We start from the raw sequence: 17,567 nt of genomic DNA on the forward strand, positions 1-17,567 counted from the left end.
AGTAAAAGATATGGCATGAGTCAGGGAAATTTAATAGCCATTTGGTGTTGTATAGTGCAGAAATCTTTACTTTGGGATACACGTACCTCTGAGGACACATGAAGATTCTCTAAGGGGGACATATGTTTGGATAATTCTTAGTCAATTCATTTCTGGATCTTCAAGTTCCATAGGTATTCTTCTCCAAAATACTTGAGAGTAAATGTGCTTAATCCTTCTCTCACTTTGCTAGAAAGTCACACCTCTCAGCCATTTCAAATCTTGCATGACAGGGTATAACAGCCTATGCTATACAAAGGGAGAAAGTAGAAGACTGCCACCTTCGACTCAAAAAGTTTTCTGTAGTTCCTAGTCCTATACAACTCTGCATTACAAGTAGGGTATTTTCACTTGTGTTGGAAAGCATGGAGATTCAGAACCACTGAAGCACCAGAGCCTAGTGATACTTATTCTTTTAAATGCACGAGGATGTACTGTGAAACTGATTTTTAAAAATCTATGGATATAATTACACATAATTTTTGAAGCTTCAGAATATTTTATAGACTAAGGTAATTAAAACTTATTTTATCGAGTTGTACCATGAAATACTGTAATTACAGTCAATACTCATATTTCATCTTATAAAATATTTACTGTTTTTCTGTTAACAAGAAACTAGAAATAAACTTATTTAATTTATTATGAAAAAATATAGATGTCAACTTGAATAAGTGTGGGAAACTATATTGTTATTTAAAAAGTTTGTTTTTTGTTTTGTTTTGTTATTTTTTTTTGGTTTTTTTTTTGTTTTTGTTTTTGCATCTGGGAGCAAAAAAGTTTGAAGACCTTTGATGCAGTATGTAGATGACTTGAAACCCTTTTTTAAAAACTATATCATTCTAATTCCAGCTGTATTTTATCATAGATAATTTTTAAGGGTAGAAGAGGATTGAATCTAAACCTATAGTTAAGATAAAGTTTGTAGTCTTTATTCTTGATTCTGGGAAAGGAACAGTTGGTAAATTTCCTAAACATCAATTATTCATTTTCTCTTAAAATTCTTTAGAAAAAGAAAAACTATTTGACAATGAACTTTTAATGTAGGTATTTCTTCCATTTTTATTTTTTGGTATCTTTAAATGGCTTTATATACTTCAGACATATAATAATAATTATTAATATACTACCACTTATTAAGAACCTATATAAATTTTATTTATGATTTTTATACTCCAGTAAAAACATCTGCAGAATAGGACACTGAGATTCAGATAGGTTAAACAAACAGGTTGCCCAGTGTCAGATGAGCAACAGAAGCTCGAACACTCAGTGAACAGAATGGACTCTGCTATTCTCTGATCAGTTTCTCAGGTAGCCTGGTCTTCCCTATAAAGAATACAAAGCACCAAATACTAAAGTGTAAAACCTTTACTTAACAGTTGTCTTTTTGTAAGTGAACAAAAGCAAGATATTTATACTTATTTATATTTATACTTGTATTCCTACTCGATAGACATTTACTAAATACCTACTTGGTATTAAGCAAAGGCATGAACATGATATAGTCTGTCTTCTATCCATCAAATGTATAGCAGCAGAAATAGGATCTTCAAGTTACTATAACATAAGACAGAGTATGTATTAAGTGCCACTAGTGTATGTATTAAGTGCAGGGAGCTCTAAGAGTTCCGTTTATAGGTAGACCACTTTGAGGAGAGAGAAAATTCTTTTTAGAGTAAGCAGTTTTAAAGATGGGTAGAATTTTAGCATTTGGCTGGGGAGAAGGTAAAGAAGCCAGAAATGAGTGGGAACGTTTCTGATAAAATACCTACCTGTGTCTAGGGCCATCCCAAAGTGGGCTGGGGTAGCCAGCAGTTGAAAGGGCCAGCTAAGTCAGTGTCAGCCTCTGAGGGGGTCCCAAACAACCTCCCTGGTTATACATTACATTAGTAGACATTTGACAATGGCTCTGATTTTCTTCCCACATTATAAACCCATAACTGCAGCAGTTGTAGGATAGAAACATATTATACACAGACAATGTGCTGCTCAGTTATAAAGCTTTCTGTCACATATCATCTAGTATTAGAAATGATTCTATGCATTGTCAAATATTTATTGCAGGAGAAAGTTGCTCTTTAGTTTTCTCTGATGGAAACCATTTAGGCGAGGTCACCTTGACCAGTTTGAAAAGATGTACAGGGGATGGATGAGAACATAGTAGCTGTCATCTTCTTATTTTTCATGCTGAATTTTATGTTATGTTGACTTTCAAGACTTCCAGAATCAGTACAGTCAGGCTCAGCAGAAGAAAACAAAAGCTTATCTGCTGCCATTTCCCTAAAATCTGATCCTGAACTGTCAACTGCTTCACCAGCTAAACAGTACTACTTGAAACAATCAAGATACCTTCCAGGTAAGTAGAGAAAAAAAAAACATTTACTGCTAACTAAGATATAGATAAGTTAGGCTCAGGCATCTTAGAATCTGTAGAAAGGGCACCTATGAAATAAAAAGTATAATTACAGTACTCTTTGCTGGCTCAATCTTGTCAGTACTTGTCACCAAGTACTTTCCTGCCTCTGAAGTCTGCTCAAGAAATGGTTAGCAGCCAAAAATCAAGATGAAGAATATGCTTCAGAAAATACCATACTCCCCCACCAAAGCTATACCTTTAGGAAATGCTAAATTTTATTAAAACAATTCCATACCCATACAACCTTTTATAAAACGTAGAATTTTATATTGTTTCCTAAATTATCTGATTTCTGATTTTGAAAGATCATTTGGGCTGCTGGGTAGAGTATGCTAGGACTTCTCTAGGAGAGAAAAAGAAAATTAGCAGGTAGAGGTAAGTGCTACTGTGAAAACAGGGAGATGAACTCCAGTGTGACTGCTGCAGGGTGTGGAACACACTCCTTGATTCTCTAAAATTTAGCTGATGCCCAGAAGATGAGAAGGAGGCAGTCATGTAAAGAGCTGAGAAAAGATGTTTCAGTCAGAGGTGGGGAAGGCACTGGCTTATTAGGGATCATTTATGAAGAAGTAGAACAGTAGTAGCAGAAGAGTAGGAGGAGCTGAGGAAGGGGAAAGGAAACAGCCAGACAGATGAGGGACAAACCACAAAAAGGTGGTTTCCAGAGGCAGAGAAGGGAGAGTTTACCTGAAAGAGTTGTTTGCTGCTGAGCAGCTGGATAAGAGGGATAGAAATGTCTGATTAAATTGGGCAGTGGAAAGATCCCTGACGACTTTGATGAGAAATTTCAGTCTGGAATGGGGAGGGAGATCTGGAGCGGGTTAAAAAGTGATGAGAGATAGGAAATCAGCCACTGAAAATGTAGACAACTCTTTGGTGGTGTTGGGCTGTGAAGAGGCAGTTTGAAACGCAGCCATACCAGGAGCAGCGTTTGGGGAAAAGGGGCACCTCAACAGTGGTGACTCTGGGACTTTTGGAGCAGATTTGCATGTGGATGGGAATGATCATTTCCAGAGTAGATCATGCAGAAGAGGAAGGGAATGAATGAAAGACTGAAAGGCTTAGCCAGTTGAGAAGAGTTGGAGTTAAGACCGTTAGAGATGGCATGTACTTTTGAGAGGAGCAAAGATTCTTGTGTTGTAATCTATTAAGATACCAGTAGGTTTGTAAATTTTCGCATTGAAACCATAAGGGAGTTCTGGTCTGCAAAAGCAGATGTATAAGAAAGTTCATAGAACACAGATTCAGGGGGGACACTTTTCCGGTTTTTTGTTGTTACTGTCGTTTCTTAAATCAAATACATTTCATTGATTGAAATGTAGCAACTCAGTATTTATACCTGTAGAAGTAAGCCCTCTGGTTGTAGGAAAGGCTACTGTAGATTTTTGTCAGAGGATAAATGGATCTAAAGCAGCCCCATTTTCATTGTTTGGCTCTCTAATGTGGTTTTAGGGAATACACTTTAGGGTATCTGAGACCCTTCTGGTTGTTTCCTTTTTAATCAGAAAGATCTAACAAATTCTGAAAATTACTTTGAGTCAAAGCATGGCTGTAACTGAGATTTAAGAATGTCTCAAAATTAGAAAGAATTATTTGAAATGTAAACTCGAGCCTTACTGTTAGCCCTGTTGGTATTTTTTGTCTTGAAGATGGCCTCTCTAGAGCTGGGTGAAATTTGGAAATAGAATTGAGCTCAGTGCAGTCACTTGGACAAACATTTATTGAGCACCTATCATGAGTCAGCAACTGTAGAGGATAGAAACCTAAATGAGAAGTGATTTTTTAGATTTGTGATCCTGAGTTATTATTATAGTTGAATATCTTCAGGAATAAAAAAAAGAACAATTTCTTTTGGGGCCCTCTTATTATAAAAACAAGTATAAAAGGTCTTATAAAGTATCAATCTTTAGGATCATGGGAGCTCTAGAAATGTACCATATTATTTCAGGGCAGCATGACATTATACTACAAGATTTGGCATATCTGTGACACTGGCCTTCAGGGAGAGAGACGCAAGAGTCATAGCTATTGACCTGCTACTGACCGGCTGTGTACTGGAACAAGACTTTGAGATTCTGTTTTCTGTTACTTACAATGGGACTGCAGTCATCAGCTCACCCTGTAAGCCTTAGCTATTTAATTATCACAAGGTAGTTGCAAATAGAGTATGCAGTGGAAGTGCTAACATCTCTCCAACCAGGACTCTCTAGCTTGAATTGATGCTACCATGTTAGCAGGTAGGAAGAGTAGTTCACTCCATAGCACTTTTGAAACCCTGGTCTGTGGATCTTCTCGAGTACCAATTATTACTTAATGTCCTTCCATCCACCATGTGTATCCAGTGTCCTGTATCATTTCTGTACTTTCCACACCTGCTGCATTTAAAATTTCTTAACGACATACAAAGTTCTATGTCATCTGACCCCTGCTCCCCGCCAGCCTCATTGTGAGCCACCCCTTGTTTTTTGCGCCATACGCGCCGAATGTCTCTTGAGTTCTTTCCACCTCAGGTCTGCAGCCAGCACTGTTGCCTCTCCCAGGAACACAGTCCCCAACCTCTACCAAGTTCTAATGATTCACATTTCAGCTGAAAATTACTTAAAAAAAACAAAAACAAAAACAAAAACAAAAAACCAACCAACAAACAAAAAAACTGGCTCGTTTCTGTTATTTGCCCTCTCAGTACCAGATTCTTCTAAACAATTTGTACACCGCTATTTACCTAATTATTTATAACTATTAATGTACCTTTTCTCATTAGAGTAGATTTTAAGAGCCAAAAGGGTAGAAACTTGTCTATTTTGTTCACTTTTTGTCTAATGCCACACATACACTGCCTAGCACATGGTAGGTGCTCAGTAAATATTTGCTAACTGACTTTTTAATCTCCTTTGAGGTGAGAGATGATAGTTTATTAATTTCTACTTCTCTCTAACACAGTGGTTGGTATATAGATAAGCTTATAAACTAATACATAAATGATTTAAAATTCTAGATTGTTTTATTTTTTAAAAAAAGGAATCTTTAAAAAACAAAAATTAAAGCCATTATCTTAATAATATATATGTTTACCTAAAAAAAACTGGGGATAACTCAAGGCTACCTGGATTCATAAAACAATTTAAATATTCAGGGCCCATTTTAATTTGTTCAGTTAAAGAGTTTCAGTTTTTTTCCTGACCTTGCACTTTATTTTGGGGTAAATGTTTTTTAAAATTATTTTTCACTATTTTTTATTATCAAAAAGACGCTTTTAATATAATCGCTATCTAGTGCATCTTCTTCACTGTCATGTTATAGCCCATTATAGTTCTATATGTGGGTGTTCTATTAGAAAGCAAAATCCATACGGAGTTTTATCCTATAAGAAAGGGAAATTATTTACCTGATGGAATGTTTCCTTAGGGAACAATGACAGGGTGATCTTGAGGTTGTTCTCCATACAGAACAACCAGGCTTGTTTCTGACTTCAAAACAAGGATATTATTATATGTCTCATCAATGTAACACCTTGCTAAGGAGTTCCCTTTGTGAAGAGTAAAAAGTTCAACTGCCTGGAAACAATTGCTAACTTCCTACATTAATAGTAGACATCAGTGAGAATTTATCCTATAGTAGCTACAGAAAACTCTACATGTGTGACCCCAAGGTTTAAACTGTGTGGTGTCTCTAGTGTCTAATAAGGTGAATCCAATTTAATTATCAGTTAAAAAAAAAAAAAGCAAGTCAGGATATTTTCAAAGCTCTTAGGTTAAATAGGTTAAAACGATACCCTTTACTAGTAACAAAGTCCAAGGTTGACTCCACATTTCACAGATTTCAGAAAATCAATAACAACTCAACCAGTTACATTTTACTATGTCTAAGATACAGATAAACTTCACCGATAGATCGTTAATACATCTACTTCCAAACTTCTCAGGTTCCCCTGAATTCTTGGTCACTTGTCTGTTTTCCCAGCTATGTGAAATGTTCCTCGGTGGAATGGCACAGATAAGTGAATGATTTGGAAATATCTTTATGAAAAAATTTTTTGTACCACCTCAGTTTTTATCAGACATTTAGCAAGAAGTGCTTAATTATTACTCGTTATAGAAAATATCTTATGTTTATAAAATACACCGAGGATTCCAGGTTATTGTGCTTAGGGCTTAGGATCATGCTAGGGTTCATCAAAAACCCAGTGTTTGCTACACTGTAACCTAAGTTTATTTCCATCCTCCTTCCCCAAGTTATTTCTAATCTTTGATTGAATGTATAATATTTTTTTCCTTCAAGTTTATGATCATACTCTAATCTTTGAAATGACTGTTTTGTTCTTCTAAGGTGTAAATCCTAAGAATGTATCCTTGATAGCCCGTGGAAAGGATATAAATCCATATACTTGGAGTAATCAGTTATTTCCTAAGTCATTGGGACCCATTGGGGCAGAACTTGCCTTCAGAAGGAGTAATGCAGGTAAAGCAAGAATACATTTTAAGTACAAATTTACATTGTTTTCCTTCTGCAAACTTTTACTTTTAAGTATATTGCAGCTGCCTTCTTCCAAAAGAGATACTCTTAAGGGTACACGAAGATTTTCCCACTGGTATTGAACACAGATCATTTTAAGAGAATCATTTGCCAGATCTCAACTTACATATGGATTCTTTCCTAAAACGGACCTACCTGAGCAACTGTCTCTATTCTCCTACATTACAAAAAACAAACAAAGAAACAACAAAAAAAACCTTCCCACTGTTTACTGTGGTGTGTTTCCTGTTTTCCCAAAATGTAAAAATGTCTAGTGTGGCAATGAAAGGAAAAGTTTGCTACGTTGGTGTCAGTGTTAAGAAAGTGATTGGGGGACAAATCCTTAAGTGGTTTACAGTTCTTAATGTTCAGAAAATTGCAGGAGAACCTAATTGAGTTATTAGCTGACAGGTAATTAAAATCTTTCCTAACTACTGGTTTACATTAACAAGGTTCCTCAGTGCTTCCATATCCAAAAATGAAGAAAAAAAGAAAAAGAAAAAGGAGGGAGGGAATTGAATTGATGATGAACTCTGCCCGATTTTAGCAATAAGTAATATTCATTTGTGCATACATGAATGACTTGAAAAAGGTCACATATTTCTTATTAACAGAAGAATTTCCCCCTCAAATTACTTGCTATGTTTAGTAATCAAAATTTAAATACTCATCTTTTTTGATTAGGTACAATGAATCATTGCAATTACAATTAACTTAATCCAAAAAAAAAAGATTGTTTTAATATACTTATGGTTACAAGGAATTTTTTTAAAAGGTTTTTATTTATACACATTTTGAATGATGAATTTAAAGACTTTTAAGCCTGAAATTATTATTTGGATAAAATTTGGGAGTTAACTTATGAATAAAAGTAAAATTTTAGAAAAGTGATTATCATAAAATTTCCTACTATTAAAAATAAACCCTGTTCATGTATTTCTTAAGTCAATATTGGTGGGCATAAATTCACTATGGTATGTAGATTGGTTATATTAAAAGAAGAGATGTAATAGTTTTATTTTTAAATATCTGTAATTACAATATGCCAGAAATTACATCTTTTGGAACTGTAAAAATTATGATGAAACATTTTAAATATCAGCTTGAAATGTGTAGAGTTCTTTAAAAAAAAAAAATGTTGGTGGTTTTGGGCCAAAAAGTTTGAGGATTATTGTATAGCAACTGAATAGTCTACTAAGGTATTCTGAAGTGACATTAACACATGTTGGGTATTTTACATGTCTTTCAGACACTTTAATAGTGCTGAGATGCAGACATAGCAGCACTATAATCTACTTATATTTTCTCAGTTATTTTAAAATAATGTTCACTGAACCAACCGGTCAAATACAAATCAGTTTAAATGACAGTACTACAACTTTGAGTCTCAGAGGAATAAAAGGTTGGCATAAAATGAAAGCTGTGATAACACATGAGGAGATTTTTTTCATATTAAAGGTTCTTTCTGGATCTTTTCATTAATCATCTAATCTATTATTTCTCTGCCTTTCTTAAAACATTCTCCTTATTATTCTTTCTTTCCATCTGCCTTCTCTTTAGAAGAAAGCATAATTAAACCAATTGAAAAACTATCATGCAATGAAAGTTTTCCTGAAAAATTAGAGGACCCACAAGGTAATTTCTGGGCATTATAGATGAGTACACTTGTTCTTTGATTCTTTTGTCCAATTTTCTTCTCAACATTAACCCCTTGTCATAAAAGGCCACTATGGAGGCCAAGGTCACCTGCTTTTAGGAGTAGATTAGGTCAAGGAGAAAAAAAGACACATTCCACATCATCAAGAACATCTTTCTTCAGTAGTTGGGATTCTAAGCAAATTAATTTGGTTTCAAAAAGCTCTATGTTCATCCTCTTTAATTATGACAGTTTATACAAGTCAAGTAGATCTACTGAAAAGAATATTTTCTAATTTTGTAATCAATATTCCTGAAATTTTTTTTAAAGTTCTGAAACTATTAAGCATTAACAATCATTTAAAAGAAAAAGTTAACCATGTTAATAGAGATGGTAGATTTCCTAGAGGTTTGGTGTTACTGGTTTAAAGAGTGTTGACTATTGGCCCCAGCCTAAAAATTTGTAGCTTACAGGCACTTCAAATAATACGCCAAAAAAATTTAAGTCTACTGCATTTTCTACATATTTTTTCTTGGCAACTTCTCCCTCCAATAGGTAGAAAACGCCTAAAACTATTTAGTGTACAGCTATGAGAGTCCAACATATCCCCATTCTGTCACTCATTAGCCTTGTAATTTTAGATGAGTCACTTAGGCCCCCTAAGTCAGTTTCCCTGTTTGTACAATTGAAGAAATAATATTTACCTAGGTATTATTATATAACCATACCTAGGATCTTTGTCACACAACGAGCATTTAATAAGTGTTTGCTCTGATTATGATGAAGAGAGCAAGAGCAATGTTTTGAAGTTGCTACTGATTGTGGTAACTGCCTTGAACTTCCTCTCAAAAAATCTTTTGAAGTAAAGGGCAGAGTCATGATTTAGAATGAGTCCTGGAGGTAAATGAAATGTCAAGTGAGGCAGCTGCTTATGCAAAATTCAGTAATGTTAGAAATTATGTTAACTGATAACGTGTTTACTGTGTAAAATCCTTTAGGGTCTGATCAATAATACTGCTGTTTGACATTTGTTGGTTCAAGAGCAAACACTTATTGAGAGCCTGCTATGCATAGCACTGTGAAAGACATCTGGGATACAGAAGTTTCACAGAGTCTAAACTTGTAAACAAATAATACCATGCAAAAAATGCTTCAGTTGTAGCTACCAAGGGAACAGCTCTTTGAAGCCACCAAGGCGATCAGAGCACTGTTTCACCTTCTTGCTGACAAACATCTCCTTTCTGGCATAGCCAGGCTCCTAGAAAGAATAGTTATGTTCGTTTTTCCTCATTATTTCCATGTTGTTTCTCACTGTAGTTTTGTTCAGTCCTCTGAAACAACACCTGCTAGGTCCTCATATTATCCTGGTGGCCACACCCAATGGGCAGCGCTAATCTCATCAGACCTCTCTGCTCATTTGCTATTTCTTCACACACTGTAGCTCTTAAATTTTCAGATCTTGCCCTTCCTATCATCTACCATTCTATTCTACACTGGGTACTTTCCTTTCCCTTAGTGCTGCTGTTCCCTGGCTTCTCTTCTGGGTCTTTGCACATCTTGCAGTCCCTCTGAAATGACGCTTCCATGCTCTATAACTGCCATGCGCTTACTCCCAGTCTCCAGGCCTGCTCCACCTCTATGACTTGAATATCTCACAGGCATCGTATCTTCCCTCAAACCTGATTCTCCTCCTGTATTACTGTTCTTAGTCACCTAAGCTCAAACTTCGGGAATTATATTCCTCTCTTTCCCGACCCATCTTACCCTATATACCCACTCAGTTCCCCTCTTCTCCAGCCCCTCTGTGACTGCTTTAGTTCAAACCTGTATAATTTCTCATTTCATCTCCAGCAGTGACTGTGTGACTGGTCTCCTACCTTTAGATTTTTCCCCTTCAACCCATTTCTGTATTGCCCCTAGACTGATTATTCACTAATAGTGATGAGAATGATGTGGACAGCTGAAATTCAAAGAATACCAGATTCTGTGCTAAGTGCTCTGCATAGATCTCATTCAGTCCCTACAACAACCCTCTGAAAAGAGGTGCAGTTAGTGCAGTGATTTTACAAAATGAAGAAGAGCACAGACAGCACCGCAGGGGGCTTCCTGGCAGAAAGTCTGCTCTGGTGTTAAGAACTGGAGTGAGAAAAACCTGGGATGTTCAGGGCGAACTCAGCCTTGGGTTACGATTCTAGCTCGGTCCCTTACAAACTGTGAGAACTTAGGCAAGTTCTAAGAGTCACAAGGTATGGATAATAATATATCTAAGAGGGTTTTTATATGGACTGAATAGGAATATCTGTAAAACCATCGTGTTGCACCTAAAATACAGTAGCTGCTCAAAAAATAGATTTTAGATTTAGTAGGGGTAGTATTCAAAGTTACTCTCTGGTGCTTTAAAATATTCATCTTCTGACAATGAAACTTTATGATACATCACTAGGAAATCTTGGGAGTTATACTACTTACAAAAAGTCAGGATATATTCCTTCCTTTCTCAAAAAAGAAGTGGGGTCAGCTGGCCAGAGGATACACTTAGCACCGCTTGGTGCAACAGCCTCAGGTAAGAGCAACTTAATATATGTTTTTTGAGAATTCTGATCAGAAAGGAGCTTTATAAAGTTTCTCTAGTCACTTTTCCTGAATGAAGACCTTTAAATTAACCTTACCTTAAGAACAGTCCTAATTGTTTTTGGCAAAATGTTCTGTTTTTCTTCCAAAGATGTGGTTTGAGAGTCCAATAATTGTAAGAGCAACCTCTAATTAAATGGTTATTCTCTGCCAGATACATGAATTGTGCCATTTAAATCCTTACAACCTGATGAGGTAAATCTCTTACAGATGAGGGAATTGATGTTAAGTAATTTACTTAAGGTCACACACCTAGTAAATGATGGAGCCAAGAGAGAAACTCAGTTTGTCTAATTTCAAAGAATGCATATGTGCTGCATCATGAATTGTGAAAAGATGCATTTTTCAGAGCTTCCCAACCTGTACCTGGCACAGAGTGAAAGCTTAATAAATGTCGAAACTCTGTTATGTATCAGTTAACAGACAGTTTTCCTATGGTTTCATTTTAGATTATAGAACTAAATTGAAGCAAAACTCACTGGCTTGTGCTTTGCCGGTGTTAGGTGGTGAAAGGGTTTATTCTTCCACCTTCCAATGTAATGACTGACCAGGTTGCCTGTTCTGCTGTGGTGTGGAATATGACAGCCACGTTGAGGGGTGTGCTCTTAAAATTGAGGATGATTCTGAGCTGACCAGATTTGACTATGAACATCCTTTAAATTATTGTGATCTAAAATAGATATTCCCATTAAAGCACCTAAAATAGACATTAAGGCAGATAATCAGAAGTTTAAGATACCTAGTTGTAGTTTAATTTCAAAGTTGACTTCAAAAGTATTCTCACAGCCTGTCCTAACTGGGATCTCATATTAAAACTCCTGATTAGAGTTGCCCATCTTTAAAGTTTGCACTGCTGGAGCTAAAATGATAAAAATACTAGATTTCTGTGTTTGTTTCTTATCATAGTAGACCTGCTTAAACAGTACGCAGTTACCTTATCAGTGAAAATAACTGCTTCATTATCTCTGCTGAAACAAAATATATAAACATTTTATAAACAGCAATTTTTATAAAGCCTCAAATATTTTAAGCAAGTCTTACAGTGAGTTATTAGCCATGCTTAGTAGCAATTTTTAATATAAAAGCAGAAAATCATAATGTTTCAAATTATTTTTTATCTGAGTACCTGCTCTTAGAAGGTGAAAGTGGGTATTTTTGAACATATTTTTATGATAGCAAAGATCTTTTTATATTAGTTATTCTGTCAGATTAACATGCCTATTCCTGTTTTCATTTTTAAAGTAAATGCTTTCTCATAACTTTTTATCTCCATTTACTCTGCTTATCAGATTTTCCTACAGATGGTGATAGGAGGAAAGGTAAAAAAAAGAAGTAAATATTAATCATTCTCAAGTGGTCAATGCAATCCTTAGGAAAACACTGTTCTGTAAGAGATGTGTCTTCCAGTCCTCCCACTTGGGTGACAGTTTCCCACAAGAAAATAAAACCAGGTCATTACCGTTTTTACTCAACTATTTCCCCTTCTCTCATTAGTCTCCCTCTCTGCTGTTTTTCTTCTTCACCCGCAAATTTTGAGAAGAAAAGTCAAATTAATTTCTTCCTCCCTCTGTACGTATCTCTCATTCCAGACCTCCTAAGACCTCCTCACCCTGCCTTGACAGTAGGCGAGGACTTTGAGGAAGGTCTTCTTTCATATGCAGCTGCCCTTTTGGGGCCCTGTTCTAAGAGCTCTACAAACGTTAACTCACTTAATCTTCCCATTGACTCTGTTACAGAAGGTATTATTATGATCTCCATTATGTAGTAGTGGCACTAATTCTTAACTAGAGGCAAACACGGTTTCCTTTAGCAAACATTTTCTACAAGAAGTTAAATGCCAGGTGCAGGGCATGGTCTGGCTAAGGCACAAAAGCATTTCTTGTCCTGCCATGAGGTCTGGGCTTCTTTGTCAGCGACTAAGTTCTTGACCAAGGGTCCTTGAGGCCTAAAACTATTATTTCTCAAAAAGGAATTGTAAATGTCAGCATTACTGCCTTCTTGGCAAAATGATTCCTTCAAAGGTTTTACAAATCTTGGCCTGGACAGTTTCATTTAAATACACTTAGGACTCAACTCGGGCTATGTCATGACCTGGAAAAAAGTTCCTCTGTTTTTGGCTCCTCAAGCCCCTCACTTCCCACCCAGTGTTAGCTTAAGAATGTTTTCCCTTTTCCTTCTCTGAATCACTCAGTCTTACTGCTCTTTCTCCCTCCTCCCTCCACTCCCATCCCCACATGCTCTCCCCTCTGCCCATGGTAACATTTGGACTAGCAGACCTCATGTGTGAGATCACTAACTGAACAGATTGATGCTCGTCTGTGTTCAGTGGGCCAGAGCTAAAAGCCTGTTCCTGAAAAGCATGGTGCACTTAACTGGCCCGTCTAGACACTTTGTCCCTGCCTTTGTCAGGTAGCTTGTTATTGGCTTTACCTTTGAGAATTTAAAACCAGTCCGAGTGGGATAAATAAAATGGCCTGTCAAACCACCAAAGGGAAAGTTCCTGGCACTCCAGTCTCAACCAAACTACACAGAGGATAGAGCGAATGTCACCAGAGTGGTTCCTCACTTAATGCTTTGTTCCCTTTAAGCTGAGGTTAGCAGCACATCAGGACCCTCAATTTTCTCTCACACTTCCAATTTTACAGTGGAAGTATAAAGAAAAACCAGGGAAACCACACAAGTAGAGTATAGCTGTTTATCTTAGGCATATAAGATGGTCACACTCATTTCAAAATTGACTCAGGGTTTAATCCAAGAATGAGAGCTACCACACAGTGTGAAAAGATCCTTCACTCCCAAATGGAAAGATCAAACATCCCTCCTCAGATAGAATACCTGATGCCAAACTCTCAGATTGAAGTGAGGAGGGAGTGAAAGAAGGACTGAAAATATTAAAGTTCTCTGTAAAATGATTTACTGCTTTGTTATTTGAGATGTTCAAGCAACTTTCACAAAAATTGTTCAGATAACAATGTTTAACAATTAAAAATTTCACAAAATTTTAATTAGCCAAATGTATGAATAAAACAAACCTTGTGATGAAAGGTTTAGGATTCTAGAAATGGTTCACCTTTTAGAGGGATTCTGTTATCCATCCTTTTCCCAATAAAAAAAATTAATTTCTTGATTTTAAGAACCGTATTTTAATATTTAAAGAGAAATCTATTGTAGTTCCATGAAGCCAGAGCTTTACAGGATTCACAATTCTAAGTACATTTTCTCTAGTTATACTGTGTTTGAATATTATTTAGGTGCAACCACAGTGTAATTTTATAGAGTCAATACATTGTGGGTTTTGCCCATTGAACTTGAACTTGGTCATCCAAGTTGGGCATTGCCTATTTAAATGTGATGGGCAGTTCAGTGAACCCAAATAAGAAAGAGCAGCAGTGTGAGAACTGTAAACCAGATATAATGGCTCTAAAGCTACTGAAAATTCTTATTGGTGTCAACAAATACTACACTAGTATTTTTAGTTTTAATATAAAAAAAAAAACCCGTAGAGACCACGGAATTGATCTTTTAAAGATAAATTCTAATTTTCCCCATGAGAGGATGAATTGCTTTATGTTGAATTATCAAGTAAATAAAATTCTAATTTCTGATTCTGATTTCTTTCAGAATATACCTGGAACACAAAAACTGGGCAGGGGCAGTTTTCAGGACCTACTTACAATCCTACAGCCAAGAATCTAAATATTGTGAATCGTGCACAGCCAGTTCCCTCAGTGCACGGAAGGACAGACTGGGTGGCCAAGTACGGAGGCCACCGGTAGAAGTCTAGAGTGAAGCCCCTAGCGTTGCTCCATAGAGTCCCCTGACCCTGGGAAATGTCTACATAGTGGGCACTTTGAAGAGCAAAATACATCTCTTATTTTCTTTCCTAGAAATGAAATACATTTTCTTAGCATCGTTGCCCACAGTGCTGATATATAGGTAGGACTTTACAAAGTATTGAATAAACTATTTGCCAAAGTATCAAGTATTTGATATACGAATAAATAGTAAGTGGAATGAGAAACTTAAAAAAATGGCTCCAAAAGGTGTTTAGAATGTTTTAGTTGAATATTTGCCTAAACACTTAATATTTCACCATTTAGCCTCAGAGGTTCACTTTGCTTTTTTATAGCAGTTAGGTAGACCACAGATGTTGCGGGCTTTTACAGTTCTTATTTGGCTGAGGCTCTACTCTACGACTTTGGCAATGGCAGAAAAATGGTAATTTATCATTTGTTTTTCTACTTTGTCTAAAATTATGGAAGCAATAGTAATGACAATCTTGAGCAGGATGTCTTTCTTAGAAATAAATTTATTTTTAAATTTAAAAATTATGTCACCCAATTTTCGTAGAAAGAGAGTCTGTTGTTTAATTTGACCAATACAACTGCTGCGAATTCATGGCGACTACCAAATCCAATGGCTTGGTGACTGACAAATGAACCAAGCCAAGGTCCTCTCATTTTCACATCAAGAAAGTTCTTGAAACTATGATATGCATTCATCAGACTTTCAAAGCACATTCGTTTCCATGTTCCTACATAAAGAGGAAGTGTGTTAGCTGGCTCCCCAAAGCAAACTCTTGCTGCTTTTGTGATCAGACGTGGCTCTGACCTTCACATGGGCTCTGAAGAGCGAATGCATTCAGCTGCTATAGCAGTGACTTCACTTAGTACTTTTTTTTCTTAGTTTTATTTCTAAATTGGTATTTAAAATAAGACATTTTGAACTTGGGACTACTCTATTTAAACCTGCCATTTTACGGACTGGACATAGTACTGTATATTCTTTTTAAGGAATACTTTGTATATTTTATGCATTTTATGACTTTGTAACAAATGCTAATGTAATTGGTATCATCTTGTGAACATTATTGAAAGGCACATTATAAAAATAATATGGTGTTTTTGTACAAAGGATTCAGCTCACCTTGTTAAAGAATGTTACAATCTAAAGAGTAATTTATGTTGGTGGTAATGGTTATATATGTTTGTACAGTTTTAATTGCTATCTCAAAGCTAAAAAATTATTTTGTTGCCAGAACTTTTAAACTCTGAATAGATATTAAAATTAATATGGTTAACTACTGTGTTTTCCTTACATGTTTAAACTTTATACTTATACTCTGAGGCCTGTTGTATTAGCTTATTTTAAGCAGTTTTAAGCTTATGAGAAAATTGATTGGAAAATACAGTTTTCATATACCCCCTCATCTCCCCCTCCTAAAATTTTCCCTATTATTAACATCTTGCATCAGTATGGGGCATTTATTAGTATGCAACATTTATTATGAACCAATATCAATACATTATTAACTAAACCCATATTTACATTATTAGGGTTTAGCTTTGTCTATTCTGTAAGTTGTAAGAAAATGTATGATGTATCCATTACAGCATCATACAGAATATGTTCACTGCCCTAAAAACCCTCTAACCATTCACTCCCTCATCCCCCCAAACCTCTGGCAACTACTGATCACTTTGTCTCCATAGTTTCTCCTTTTCCACAATGTCATACAGTTGGAATCATGCACTATGTAGCCAGCCATTTTGGATTGGCTTCTTTCATTTGGTAATATACATTTAAGTTTCCTCCATGTCTTTTCTCATTTCTGTTTATCATTAAGTAATATTCCAATATCTATATGTACCACATTTTATTTATCCATTCAACCTGCTGAAGGACATCTTGGTTATTTCCAAGTTTGGGCAATTATCAATAAAGCTGCTATAAACATGTGCATGTTTTTGTGCAGACATCAGTTTTTACATTTGGATAAATTCCAAGGAGCATAATTGCTGGATCGTATGGTAAGAATACGTTTAGATTCATAAGAAAAGAGCCAAACTGTCTTTCAGAGTGACCGTCCCATTTTGCATTCCCACCAGCAATGAGAGTCCCTGTTGCTCCACATCTCACCAGCATCTGCCATTGTCAGTTTTAGATTATGGCTCTTTTAATAAATATGTAGTGATACCATGTTGTTTTAATTTGCAATTCCCTAATGACATATGGTTTGGGGCATTTAAATCTTTTCATATGCTTATTTGCCATCTGTCAAACTTCTTTGGTGAACTGTCTATTCAGACCTTTTGCCTATCTTTAAATTGGATTGTTTTCATACTGTTGAGTTTTAACAGTTCTTTGTATTTTTGGATAACAGACCTTTATCAGATGGCATTTGCAAATATTTCCTCCCATTCTGACTTGACTTTTCATTCTTTTAACAGTGTCTTTCACAGCATAAGTCTTCTATTTTGATGAAGTCCAACATCAATTTTTTATTTCATAAATCATGCTTTTGATGTTGTATCTAAAAATTAATCTTGA

General features: G+C 35.8%; 1 protein-coding gene across 5 annotated transcripts in view; it reads left to right on the top strand.

Annotated features, from left to right (window-relative positions):
* Nucleotides 1-16,317, top strand: part of MAK (male germ cell associated kinase) — a 50,422-nt gene extending 34,105 nt beyond the window's left edge. For 3 of the 5 annotated variants that reach the window (XM_016118806.2, XM_016118807.2, XM_016118808.2), the window contains exons 11-15: nucleotides 2,259-2,398; nucleotides 6,785-6,916; nucleotides 8,531-8,605; nucleotides 11,050-11,169; nucleotides 14,859-16,317. In XM_016118806.2, coding sequence (XP_015974292.1) covers nucleotides 2,259-2,398; nucleotides 6,785-6,916; nucleotides 8,531-8,605; nucleotides 11,050-11,169; nucleotides 14,859-15,013 — 622 coding nt within the window. In that variant the 3' untranslated portion in view covers nucleotides 15,014-16,317. The remainder of the gene's footprint in view (nucleotides 1-2,258; nucleotides 2,399-6,784; nucleotides 6,917-8,530; nucleotides 8,606-11,049; nucleotides 11,170-14,858) is intronic. The other 2 variants (XM_016118810.2, XM_016118811.2) reach the window with 2 other exon arrangements.
* The last annotated feature ends 1,250 nt before the right edge of the window (nucleotides 16,318-17,567 follow it).

This window comes from Rousettus aegyptiacus, unplaced genomic scaffold, assembly GCF_014176215.1.
Source record: "Rousettus aegyptiacus isolate mRouAeg1 unplaced genomic scaffold, mRouAeg1.p scaffold_m13_p_1, whole genome shotgun sequence".
Taxonomy (NCBI): Eukaryota; Metazoa; Chordata; class Mammalia; order Chiroptera; family Pteropodidae; genus Rousettus; species Rousettus aegyptiacus.